Source organism: Stenella coeruleoalba, assembly GCF_951394435.1.
Source record: "Stenella coeruleoalba genome assembly, chromosome: 14".
Taxonomy (NCBI): Eukaryota; Metazoa; Chordata; class Mammalia; order Artiodactyla; family Delphinidae; genus Stenella; species Stenella coeruleoalba.
This window is the reverse complement of record NC_137160.1, coordinates 5,811,438-5,825,114: the sequence shown is the minus strand read 5'-3', so window position 1 is coordinate 5,825,114 and position 13,677 is coordinate 5,811,438. Positions and strand designations below refer to the sequence as shown.

General features: G+C 38.0%; 1 protein-coding gene across 4 annotated transcripts in view; it reads right to left on the bottom strand.

Moving 5' to 3' along the window:
* Positions 1-13,677, bottom strand: part of NETO1 (neuropilin and tolloid like 1) — an 89,968-nt gene that overhangs the window by 43,063 nt on the left and 33,228 nt on the right. For 2 of the 4 annotated variants that reach the window (XR_013831365.1, XM_079943093.1), the window contains one exon: positions 8,764-8,848. The exons of the other annotated variants lie outside the window; for them this stretch is intronic. Coding sequence is in view for 1 of the 2 variants with exons in the window: in XM_079943093.1 (XP_079799219.1) it covers positions 8,764-8,848 (85 nt within the window). In the remaining variant the exon portion in view is untranslated. The remainder of the gene's footprint in view (positions 1-8,763; positions 8,849-13,677) is intronic. 4 annotated transcript variants of the gene reach the window in all.

Sequence of the window (13,677 nt, the reverse complement as noted above, 5' to 3'; positions counted from 1 at the left end):
TTCTACAGAACCTCACTTTTGTCTAACAGATAGACAGATGTACAGACATGGCTAAGCTTGCTTATTTTCCTTGAATTCGTTCAGTGTCAGCATGGACCAATCATCACAGATCTTCTTTCATGCGAATGCTTGGCAACAAATGCAAGAAGTACTGAAATATCCAAATGTTGGATGACTTTTAAATCTTATGACATACTGAAACATCTGTGTTGACAGTTGCATTGATAGTGCAAAGGCAGTGGTGAATAAAACTGCTGATGCTTTATCCCAAATCAAGACAATGGCACCAAACCTCAGCTGTTAGTAGTCGTTGTATAATTCATCTCCATGCATTCTCGGGGGTAAAAAAAACAATTTTCCTTTAAAGTCTCCTTGATGAGGCGCTCAAAATTGCTAATTTTTAAAAATGTAACATTTTGAATACATATCTTTTCCGCAGGAAGAACGCAGTGAATCTGCTGACTTTTCTGCAGGAAGAACATAGTGAATCTTTTGACTTTAAGGAAAACAAATTGAAAATATTTGCTGCCAAAGATAAAATTCCACCTCCGATCAAACAAAAATGTATCCATCACTGTGTATCTGACAGTTCCTCATACTTAAATAATTTTTCAATGTGATTGTTGTTTATGTGAACAAGTGTGCTTTTTGACGTTGAATAATGAAATATGTTCGTATTTGGAAGAGCAGCATATACCCGTGATCCAGTAACGGTCATCTAGTGATGTTTGGTGTTAAATAACTATGCATGGGTAAAAGAGGCATTTGAAGAGCAAAATACATTAATAGATGTTAATGTTAACAGAATACAAAAACTCCATTGATATAGTTTCACATTCCCCATTGCAAGTAACCTTTAAGAAACTATCACTTTTTGAAGTTTGCGCTAGTATCCATCTGAAAAGGCTATGAAAACACTCTTCCCTTTTCCAACTACATTTCTCTGTGAGGCTGAATTTTCTTCATATACTTCAACCATAAGAACACACTGCAAAGATGTAATGCAGAGGCACATGTGAGAATCCAGCTGTCCCCTAATAAACTAGACATTAGATTTACAAAAATGTGAAACAATGTAATTCCCCTAATTGTTATTTTAATATTTATTAATAGATATGTTCACTTTAATCAGTTTTTTTAAGTATGCTTTATGTTAACACATAATTGGTTTTCAGGGTAATTTTTCTATGAATTAATAAATAGCTATTTAAAATTTTATCGGTTTAAATGTCTAATATGATAAATATTGAATGATATAGCTAAATAAGCTGAAGCATTTTGAGGTCTTCAGTATTTTTTAAAAGAAGATAGGGCTGGGCTTCCCTGGTGGCGCAGTGGTTGCGAGCCCGCCTGCCGACGCAGGGGACACGGGTTCGTGACCCGGTCCGGGAAGATCCCACGTGCCGCGGAGCTGCTGGGCCCGTGAGCCATGGCCGCTGAGCCTGCGCGTCCGGAGCCTGTGCTCCGCAACGGGAGAGGCCACAACAGTGAGAGGCCCGCGTACCGAAAAAAAAAAAAAAAAAAAAAAAGAAGAAGATAGGGCTTTTGAGACCAAAATATTTCAGAACTTCTGCCTGAATGAACGCCATCTTTGAATTATGGGTAAATGCCTTCTCCCAACAAAAATCTAACTTACAATTTATTAACTCAGGACTGTGCAATTCATTTATTTTATATTCCAAGGAAATTTCCACAATGCTAGCCACATTGTAGTTGGACTTTCAGTAAATTATTGTTTATCTGATTAGATTATGACTAAATCAAAATCAGAGGCATCTTCATTTTACAAATGAACAAAACGGGGGTTCAACAACTTTAGGAAAATAAACTTGCTCTGGTCCAAAACCTAAAACTTTGAACAAATCACTAAGTATTTCTGAAACATATTTTTCTTAGCTAAAATCAAGATGCTGGTTTAGGCTTTTTTTTTTTTTTTTTTTTTTTTGCGGTACGCGGGCCTCTCACTGTTGTGGCCTCTCCCGCTGCGGAGCACAGGCTCCGGACGTGCAGGCTCAGCGGCCATGGCTCACGGGCCCAGCCGCTCCGCGGCATGAACCCGTGTCTCCTGCATCGGCAGGCGGACTCTCAACCACTGCGCCACCAGGGAAGCCCCCTGGTTTAGGCTTTTACAGCACAAGTGTGTCGTTATACCACAGAGCACAGTAGCGTTGCTAGAACAGTTATGGGAAAATGTAATTGCCTGATGTGGCCATGTAACTATACCTGCAAAACCCTCTGATTATAGAAATCAACTTTGATACTTTAATATGTTTGCAATGCACAGCTCAACCACCTGACGGGCTAGTCTTAGAGAAAGATAATCAATATTTTCATCAAATTTCCACCATCTCACACATCCTGAATTATGTCATGAGCTCCTAACGTCTCCACTTCTCATCTCTGCTTACTTTTGAAATCCTGTAATGTCTGTACGCGTATCTTTATTAAATCAGCTTTTGCATCAAAACTAACTGTCCACTTCAATGGGTACTTTCCTGTCCTATTTTACCTGCCTTCAGTCCATCACTGTCGACACCTTGCTTCCTAGTCAAGATTGAAAAGCACTGTTTGTGGTTTTGGAAATCGGTTAACTGAATTTAAGATGCTGTTTGAAAAATTGATTGCAAAAAAACAAAAACAAAGACTTGACAGCGCAGTACTAAGATAGCTTGCATCATCACAGTATGTTACTAATCCAATTTATTTCACTCTAGAAGAAACATCTTTCTAGTACAAAATTCATAGCACAATTATTTTAAGCCTCTTTTAAAGGATTACTGATATCTATGACAATTACAGCTTCATACTGAGTTTGCCTCCCTAAGGGTCTTAATGTTGGCATAGAGTTTACATACCATGACTTCTTTTTTCTAGTTTAACATAAAATTTATTCATATACGAGTTTTAGAAATCAAAACTTATGAGAATTTTAGGAGGGAAGCTTGCAAGCCCCATAAAATATTATTGACATTTGCATGGCCTGTAGAGACGTATTGCTTCCTTATTTTATTTACTTAGCTGAAATAGATTATGTTTCCTCAAGATACTTGTATTCATAATTCTAAATATATTGAGAAAATATATTCTTTCTTATGAGATGAATGCTCAGATGCTGGTGCTGGACTTTGCTTGTGTTCATATTAAATAGGCTTTTACAATGTTTGTTCTTGACAGTCACAAGGCAATACTATTATTCTATGCAGAAAATATGTATCTACTATACAGAATAGAGAAAAACCTTGAGGGCAGGAGGGAAGAAGAAATCATCAGAAGACCAAAAGAATAATAAAGACAATTTTTAAAAAACTAGATCATCCAAAACTAGTGTTTGTATATTTGAATTAGCTATCAGAGAATATATTACATTTTCTGTTCAAAGGAAACCAGGGAAGTTCTTGATTATTAGAAAACCGCTCCCCTGCCACCAAATTCTCTCAGAATGCCCTTATTCATTCATCCAGTAAGTGATACTGAGTGGGATCTCCTGGGCACAAAAGCCTTTCTGTGTCCCCCATTTCTGGATTACAGAAATGGGCTTCATTCAGCCTCCCTGACCTTCCCTGAGTTCCAAGGAGCAGGTCCAAACAGTTGCTAATTAAGGAAGGGAGGGGATGCAGAGAACAGGGAGGAACAGTCAAAGAAAAAATAGTGCAGCCTTGGGGCAGGGTCCTGGTTCCCCCTAAAAAGGGATACACAGACCAATATCTTTGAGTTGTTTTGCAGATACAGAAACCCCTGCCACGTGGGAGGAGTTAACGGTATGCTGCCCGCAAGCCTGTAGACCCCAGACAGTTGGAAGCACAAGGCTGATGATGCTGACTCCCCATTACCTCACCACCAACCAATCAGAACAATGTCCACGAGCTGACCACGCCCTCTTTGAACCATTCCTCTAAAGCTTCTCACTACCCCCTCCAGGTCGGGACACGCAGTTTGGAGGGCGTGAGCCTGCTGTGGCCCCCTTTGCCTTTCAAAGCAATAAAGCTATTCTTTTCTATTTCACCCAAAACTGTCTCCAAGATTTAATTCGGTGTCATGGTACAGAGGCCAGATCCAGCTTCATAAGGACTTCCTAAATCACGTGAAACCACAAATAAATGAGTCCATCTTCTGAACCACCTTCTTCACTAGAACTGACTTAATGGACATTTCTTGCCAGCACAGCTGCGGTGCCAGCACTGTTAGTGACTAAAACACCTCCAATGTCCTCCTCTCTCTATCCATTACTTCCCATTTACTCCCTTCTCAATTACCTGTTCACGTTTTTTGACATGCACAGCAAGTATCGTCTGGCAATCAGGAGGAAGGGTGGAACATTGACCATAGAAGGGCTTAGGGTAAATATTTTGGCAGGTAGTATGAAACTGGACCTGAGGTTTTATGCCTAGAAGAGTCAGAACAGGAAATTACTTCATGAAAGCAATTTGAGAGTCTGGGAATAACTAATTGTTTTGGAACCTGAGCCAGCACGTGTAGCACATGGCTGCAGAGGAACAGAATCCTCCTGGCTCTGATATGCCAAGAATTGAAAGCACGGGGGGGGGGGGGGGGGGGGGGCACCGCAAGTTGTGTGTGTGCGTGGTGAGGAATGGCATTATCCTACATCAGTATCTTTCATCCCACTTAAGTCACTGTATGCTAAATAATTACATCACTGAAAATGAAAAAATTAAAATATTTTATTAAAGTATTACGTTCTCTCAATTTTATTTAAAAATATAAATGCAAATATCCTGAGAAAGCCTTATAAGTTACAGCTAAGTGAATATACTACGGACACATAAGTTGGTACAAGCCAAGCAAATTTAGCTTCAAGGCAAGATTTTTTTGTGCTTCCAGTCAATTTGATGAGCCTCAGCCCCTTCTACATAGAACTGGAAGAGCCTCTAACTGGAAACGTTGGGAGTGTCCTCTGTGGGTGCCCCTGGCAAGGACACTAGAGTGTTTACACCAGGCACTAGCAGTGCCCATGGGCAGGTAGAGCCATAACGGGACTAGAATAGAAGAGCAAATGGGAAAAGCCAAGAGCTGGCGTTGGCAATCGATTGGTGTGGGAGCACACAGGGGGCGCCTCCCGATTAATCCCGGAGAAGCCCATGGAAAGACCTGAACAGGCTGAATTTCTGCCAGTCTGGACAAGGCGCTGAAGTTACCTTGTCGTGTCTTTAAACGTAAGTGTGTTCTCATTTTTAAGTCACAACCCTCATCTCCTTTCACCAAGGTCAGTATCTTTGAGTTCTAGCTATCCTTCTGCTCTTCAAATCCCCAAACCCGGACACACACTTTTATATAAAAGCCATGGGCAATGCGTGGTGATGTGGAAAGATTGAGATTAGAAGGGCACAAAATGATATGCCGGTCAAATAATAAAAAAATGGAAAACTATACTGATAGCCTATTAAACAAAATGGACTTAAAACTCAACATATAAAATCAAAAGGTAGGGTAAATATTAATTTCATCAAGAAGAATTCGCCAGAAAGTTTGATGATGTTGAACTTGTATTATGTAACAACAATAAGGCTTCTTTCTAAGAGATTAGGATAAAAATATCAACTGGGCTTGGTCCAAAGCAGAGGACACACAAATATCAACTAGATAATGGATAGGATACAGATTTCCTAAAGTATAAGGTGATGTGTAAATATAAGTTATCTTGTCCATGTACAGTTCAGAATTTTAGCTCCTGGGTGAAAAATGGATGAGAAATACCTGAAATATTATTTATATTTATTATTTATATTTAGGTATATTATAAATATTATTATAATATTTTATATTATATAAATATTTTATATAAATATTATAAATATAATATTTATAATATATTTATATAATATAAATATATTATAAATATATTTATATTTATAATAGTTATTTATATAAATATTATAAATATAAATATTATTTATATTTAGGTATATTTATATACCTAAAATATTATTGTGGTTCTAAAACCATTATTTACAAATTAAATACCGTTGCTGTAGCTTCATTGTATATTCTTCACACTGCAATTATTTCTATTAGAAAGTATTTAACTTTGGGAAGTTCATCTCACTGTCTCAAATGCCTGAGATTAGCTGGAAAATTTCTGCAGAAAAGTCATAACATAATTCTTACTGAATTTTTATAAACATCCAAATAATGCTGGATACCTGGTAAATTTCCAGATATCCATTTTCCCCTTAATATATAACAACATAGACTAGGTACAAAAAGCCCTTGTATGTCAATTTAGCTCAAAAATTATATCCAAATTTTAGATAACAGTAAAATTGAGCTGATCTAAATATGTATGAAGCCATGTAAGAAAGCAGTGTGTCTAATATCGCAAGTGGCAGTTTCAGAGGTCTACTCCTAGGTGTATGCAACTATCCGGAAACTGAAAAGATCATCACTTTTTGGCATTCTCCACTAGCAAGTAACATGGTCCATTTTAAGTCTAGGGGAATTAAACAGTTACAAAAAATTCATAATCTTTCCATCTCCATTTCTCACATCTCTTTTCATCCCCCTGGTACACATGTCCCCAATATCACAGTGATTCTGCAGGTTTCAATGAGTGTCTGAAACCAGTGTTTTTAATGAGTATTTCACTTGAGAATACAGGTGATCAGAGCTGGGTACTTAGTTTTGAACCACTTGTTAAGAAAGTTAGACTAGTGCTCCCTAAACCCCTCCCTCTCTGAGAAAGAGTTATTTCTCAAAAGTGTAACCTCCATCTTGGGGAGAATTATAGATGCTAGAGCCCCAGGCAGAGCTGGACTCTCAGGGTCCATTCGGCCCCCAAATCTATCATTTCCTAAAGATTGTAAGAATTAAGTTCATTTTCAGCCTATATCAAGCACAATTTGAAGTGTTCATTGAAATATGTCTTAGAATTTTTAATAATGCTATACGGATATTTCTTTCCACTGGTATTTTAAAAACGTTTGTGTAATTGTGAAAAGTGTTGCATTATAAAAACTGAAATAGTTTGTTTGCCTTTAGACTACAGTTTAAGACCCAGCTCTTTATTGAGACAGTTGCTAACTCTGCATTCCCTTTGCTCCTGTTTCTTTCAAGCATAAGGGCACCTAAAGTTATTTCATTAGGAGGTGTGAAAATAATCCATGGTTTTCCCAAAGTAATGGTCTATAGCAATATAAATCAATAATAAATTTTAGGTTGGAAGGAGAGAATTAGGTCTCTCCTGTTTAGTCAGAGAGTACAATTGATGAGATCCCATTAGCTTTATTCCCTTAGACTTTTCATTTTATCAATCATTAGCCTTCTCATGATTCTTTGAGCTGAAAACTTCAAAAACAAAATTAACTTGACTCTTTCACACTGTTCTTTCATCAGCAAGATACCAAGAGCTTTCAATTATTTTTGTAAAATCTCTCACTACCAACCTCCTTTTCTAGCCTGCTATGATCTCAGTCCCAACTCTTATCACCTTAGCCCTAAGGCTTAGGGCATCAGAATCTCAGCCAGCCTCTGCCTTGGTCCCTCCTTTATCCAGTGCTTTGCATATAATTTTTGAGCTGAACTGATGTAAAATGCAGAAGTAAGTCCTCCCGTATGTGGTCAAATGATTTTTGACAAGAGTGCCAAGACATTTGAAGGCGAAAGGACCATCTTTTCAACAAACAGTGCTGGGAAAACTGTATATCCACATGCAAAATAATACAGTCTGACCCTTAACCTAACAACATATACAAAAATCAACTCAAAATGGATCAAAGACCTAATGTAAGACCTGAAATTAGCAGTGTATAGTACTCTTCAGGACAAACTGCCCACAATGAGTTAATCTGAAGAAAATCACTCCTGCTATAATTAATTCCCATTATTTGTTATAAACTTTATGACCCAGGAGAACTTGAATTTAGAGGTGAACCAGCAGGTGAGGAGAATAAAATGAGAGTGGGCTAAGGGTCCACTTAACACGTGGCCCTCACCAGGAGGTCCTACACCAGGGGGTATGAAGTAAATGTAGGTTTACCACTCTGAGAAGCCCCACTTCTCCCACAGAGCCCTAGAATTCCCATTCTACAATACCAGGAATCACCAGGAATGCCACCAATCGAAACTTATCAAGACTTCCTCCTCTGGGGGACCCATGCATAGCTAAGTCACTGCTGGCCACCTGGTTACCACAGCACAGGGACAAATGAAAGGCACTAGGAAAAAATTCAAAGAAAGTACAAAAAAGAGAAACAAATGAGCACGGGAAGATTTCTTTATGAAGATATACCCAAAAAAGGTTCGAGAAAAGTTTGAGAAAAATGATGAAGATGAAGGGATATCTTGCCAAAGTCTGTGGCAAAAGGAACAGCATACAGGTAATAAGTATATTCTTCTTTAACAATTATCAGGATATAAGAACTAGAGCATGTCCCTGGAAAATAAGAGGCAGGAATATAGCTGGAGAATTTACCAATGTTCAATAAGAAGAAATTCAGGACGTGTGTAGATAAAACATGAAAATATATTGTAAAGAAATTATTAACAAGATTGAAAATACCTGCAGGGACTAGTTATCAAAAAGAGCCCAACATTTTTGAAGAACAACCAAATCAATTTAGAAAAGAAAATCACAATAACTGAAATTAAAAACCCCATAAACAAACTTACTATGAACTACCCAATGGAGAAACGCACAGAGAAACCCACACGGCCAGTGAGGAGTGAGCCTTGTTAAGGGCTGTGTGGGTGAGCTCGTGCATCCTCATCCAGGTGAGCCCTGAGATAACTGCGGGGATCTTGCACACAGACCTGTCGATTTTTTTTTTTTGTCTGAAATAATGTTAGTCTTCGGTTGCCATAGAGTGGAAAACATGTAGAAGCTTCTCGTGTAGTTCTTCCTCGAAATAAGAACAAAATATTCCCTTTACCATTTTAAGACTATTCTTTAGAAAAGAAGACTGTAAGTAGCCTAGTATTCTCAGATTTTAGAATTAAACACGAGGCATTAAAATAATACACACACACACACACACACACACACACACACACACACACGCATGAGGCACTTTTTTATCCTAGAGGATCCATTGCTTATTGAGATATGACTGACTTGATAAAAATATATATTACAGTGTTACTATCTATATTACAATATTTCTTTGGGAAAATTTTATACCATAAAATATTATGCTAATTAGAACTTTATGAAAAGAGTTTCTCATGCATCTATTAGTCAAATAAAACCAACAAGTAATACATTCTCTTGAAACTCCCATGATAGTCATTGCAATTTTATTATGTGTATAAATTTCTAATATTAACAGCACAGGAAAGTTAAAATAAGCTAAAAATATAAAAATGGAAGGGCAGTTATGTATGTATACATAGTCTATTCCTAAAACACACACACATACACCTCTGGAATGAGTTCTGTTTTTCCACTGATTTGGATGGAATTTCTTTTGCATAAATTCCATAGAGTTCTCTTTTCTTTTTTTATCTGCCATTGACTTGTAAAGCCATGCAAATCTAAATCATGGCTCCCTTTACTCCCTTCTTCCTTCTCACCTTCTTCCTCCCTTTATTTTTGTCTCTCGACTTTCTTTTCAAGTTATGTTGAGAATTGTTCTGGAGTGCTTAGATGTAAGGCCACAGCAATCATGTGGTAATCATGTCCAGTGCAACAAGGATAAGAGATGTCTGCCATATAAAATTGTGACATGGGAAGATTGTGACACATTTCATTCCAATGATGTATACGCATTTCTAACAAACCTTAGTTTATTTATATATTTGATACTGGTTGCTTTACAGAAAATGAGGAGCTTCTAAAACATTGTATAATTGCTGAAATTTTGAGAATTGATTAACACTTCACGATTAAGTAGTGCTATGATTACAAAAATATTTGACCTCAATACAGGGTTTATTTCAAAATAAGATATTTTCATAACATTTCTAATAAAGACTTTAATCAATCTTAAGACTACCAACACTAAAATATATAAATCTGGATTTAAAAAACTAACTTGAAATATTAAAAACATTCAAACTTTTGATATAATTATAATTTCACTTCTTAATTTGCATGTTTAAAATTTCTATCCTCATACATTGAAATTTCTGATAGTTGTCAACTATCATGAAACTTTCCTCATAGTGAAACAAACAACAGTAATAAAATAATATTAAGCATAAAAAGCAATGTTAAATGTAGGGAAATTTCTAAATAAAATATACTAAAAATAAAAGAGGTTATTTTTTAATTGAAGTATAGCTGACTTACAATATTATATTAATTTCAGTTGTACAACATAATGACTCAATATTTTTTATAGATTATACCCCATAATGGCTGTATTTCCCTATTCTGTACAATATATCCTTGTTGCTAATTTATTTTATACCTAGTAGATTGCATCTCTTAATCCTATACCCCTATCTTGCCCCTCCCCCCTACTTTTTCTTTAAATACATAAAATTAATCTTGAATTATACTTGATATAAAAAAGACTGTAAGTTCAAGATACTGAATTTATATATCAGGGGTACTAATGCTCTCAGCTCATTCTATTTAATGAAACCATTCCCAGTCTCTATTTCAAAATTTATTTTGCTGATGTGAAATGCATGCAATAAAAACTCAAACACATAGATGCTACTCTTCTGGCACCAGAAAAATTAACAGGGTTCTGATTCTGCTTTTGTACCAGAAGGAAGTAAAGAATATGTTTCACGTTAAAGCTACATAAGTGAGAACATTCAAATTTATAAGCTACTCTAAACAATTCAGAAAGGCCTTTTGACATATGGACAGTCCACTGATGCTCATCTAATTTATACAGAGACAATGAGAGAAGGATAAGTGATTTTTACTTTTCATGTTTCAGGAAAGATCAACAATAAACGTGTGAGGATTAAATTTTATAAGCTCCTGTTTCTAAAATTTCAACTCGTTACAATGTACCTCCAGGTAGAGCAATTAAACAAAGAGATTAACATGTTGGAAACCACCCAGATTGGAAAGCAAAATCAATGAAAGAATATGCAGGCTGCACTATCCCTTCCCATCTCTACCTAAGTAGGCAACAGAACTCTGTCCCTCTTCGTCCCAGCCCACTTGCTCTTACTAGTGGTCCCATTTGTTCAGTAGACTTCTGTCCTCCTTTGGAAACACATAGGATGTGGCAACGATTACTTGTCAACTTGACTGGGCCATGGGGTGTCCAGACATGGGGCCAAGCGTTATTCTGGGTGTGTCTGTGAGCATGTTTCTGGATGAGGTTAATCTTTGAATTGGTAAAGAGAGTAAAGAAGACTGCCCTCTCTGATGTGGACGGACCTTATCCATGGAATAGCTGAAGACCGGAACAGAACAAAAACGGAACTAGAGTGAGAGGAAAGACCTCCTGCCTGCCTGCTTGAACTAAAACATTAGTCTTTTCCTGCCTTTGGACTCAAACTGAAGAACTGGCTCTTGGCTCTGGAGCCTGTCCACGTATACTGTAACTACACCATTGGCTGTCCTGGTTCTCAGACTTTTGGATACAGACTGGAAATAACCCATCAGCTTTCCCGGGTCTCCAGCTGTAGAACTTTGGATTTCTAATCCTCCATAATCATATGAGACAATTCCTTATAATAAATCTCATATATATGCCTGTATCTTTGATTCCATTTTTCTGAAGAACCCTGACCAATACAGATGACACACAGGTCCCCATAACCTGCCCTGCATCTCTCTCCTGCCTGTCTCTTGCCTAGGAAACAGCCCTAAATCTAGCTGACACATTACATATTGTCTACTCCTTAGCACCTATGTTTTGTCTCCTGGAGCCGAGCTTTCTTTGCACTTTCTGTCTTTCTATTTATATAAATAAATAAAAGTATAGGAATCATCTCAGAAGAATCATGCCATGGTTAGTGAGCCCTCACAATATGCCGGGCCCTGTGCATTGATGATCTCATTAATCTTCAAAGTAATCCTTATCTCACAGAGAGGTTATCATCCCAATTTTTAAAGTTGAAGAAAGTAAGACTTCAGGTGACTGAGAAAATTGGTGAAGGTTATGCCTCAAAAAAGTGGCAAAACTGGAATTTGAATGCAGGTAATCTTACCCTAGAGTCCACACTCTTCCCTGCTACGGGGTTAAAGTGCCCTTCTAAGATTTAATATAATGGAACTGCACGGAGAAAGGTGTAGGGCTGGAATGGGACATGGGGCTCACGCCTCACCTAGGTTACATACTGGACCTTCACCTGCTGGCTTCCTGTGAGTTTTCTAGATTGTCCCAATGTCCTATAAATTGAAGAGCAGAGAAGCTGATTAATTTACTCCCCTGCTGGGGTCTGATGAGTGAGGGACGTTCCCTAGACACCTGGCTGATCACAGATACCTAATACCAGATCCAGCAGGGGAAGATTCTATGAGGAGAGCAGCAGAGGTCTTGTACCGTCTCTGACTTCTCACAGGTAGACGGGAATGTGTGTGTAGCTCACAGATCCAGAGGGGATGTCAGAAGTTCTGTGGGAGTTTGACTGGGGCTCAAGTCTCACGAGGCCCGAGGGGGCTGCGAGAGATGGGCCCCAGAGGGAGAGCTGATCATGAGGCAGGCAGGGGGACCGGGTAAGAGAGTCAGCCCACGTGGGCTCGTGATGCCAGGTAGCTGCAGACTGACGAGTGGGCCACGTAGGAGTGTAAGCAGTGGCACAACCCGAGCCACAGATCAGACTGCAAGGATGGCAGCTACAGTGCCCTGACACCAGCAACAAAACGCCAACAGCGTCAGGAACACTGCCCCTCTTGTGTCTCTTTGCAGGCCTTGGGAAGTGGAGCAGAGAGCAAGAGCCAGTTGCAGAGGAGGCATCAGAAGAATTGAGGTGAATCTTGACTATGACTTTTAAAAAGAGAAAATTTATTGGATAAGATTAAGTTGTTTACTGCCAAGCAAAACTATGAGCTCAGAGTCAAGAACAGAATTTTAGTTATGAAATAGGGTGACACTTTTCTATCCCCGAGTTTTGTGCATCTTTTAAGTGTAAAATAGATAATAATTGTGCTACTATTATCAAAACAACATGGGTTGTCATAGGAATAAAAGCTGAAGACTTAACTCCTGGCAGACACTGTTCTCTAAGCTTTTTAAAAAGAAATTATTAAAACTGCATCTACAACCAAACTTCTGGAAAAACAAGAAAAACAAAAGCAGCAGTAGCAATAAATTCTTCAACCGCCCTCCTTCCTGCTCCCCCTCAAAAAAAGATATTCAAAGAAATCTTATTTTCCACAATAAGATTTATTGGAATACATGCACGCCCACTCTTTCATGCATTGTCTGGGGCTGCTTTCCCCCCACAATGGCAGAGCTGAGTAAATGCCACAGAAGCTGTGTAGACCCCAAATATTTACTTTCTAGCCCTTCACTAAAGGGCATCTTGGCAATGGAAGGACTCTGATGGAAAAGAAAAACTGTGGGTGTTTGCGTGGAGGAATGACTTTGACTATATTTTTAAGAGATCACGTTGGCTGCCATGTGGAAAATATTCTGTTGGGAATAAGGCTTGACTTTATTATACAATTTTATGTCTGTATTACAGCATTTTATTCTATTCTATACTCATCCAAAACTCCTAATGGAGTAGATACGTATTTTAAGAGTAGGTAGAGGTTTTTTTGCTTTGTTTTAATCTCAGTAAACATAGTTCTCAACATTCCTAACATTT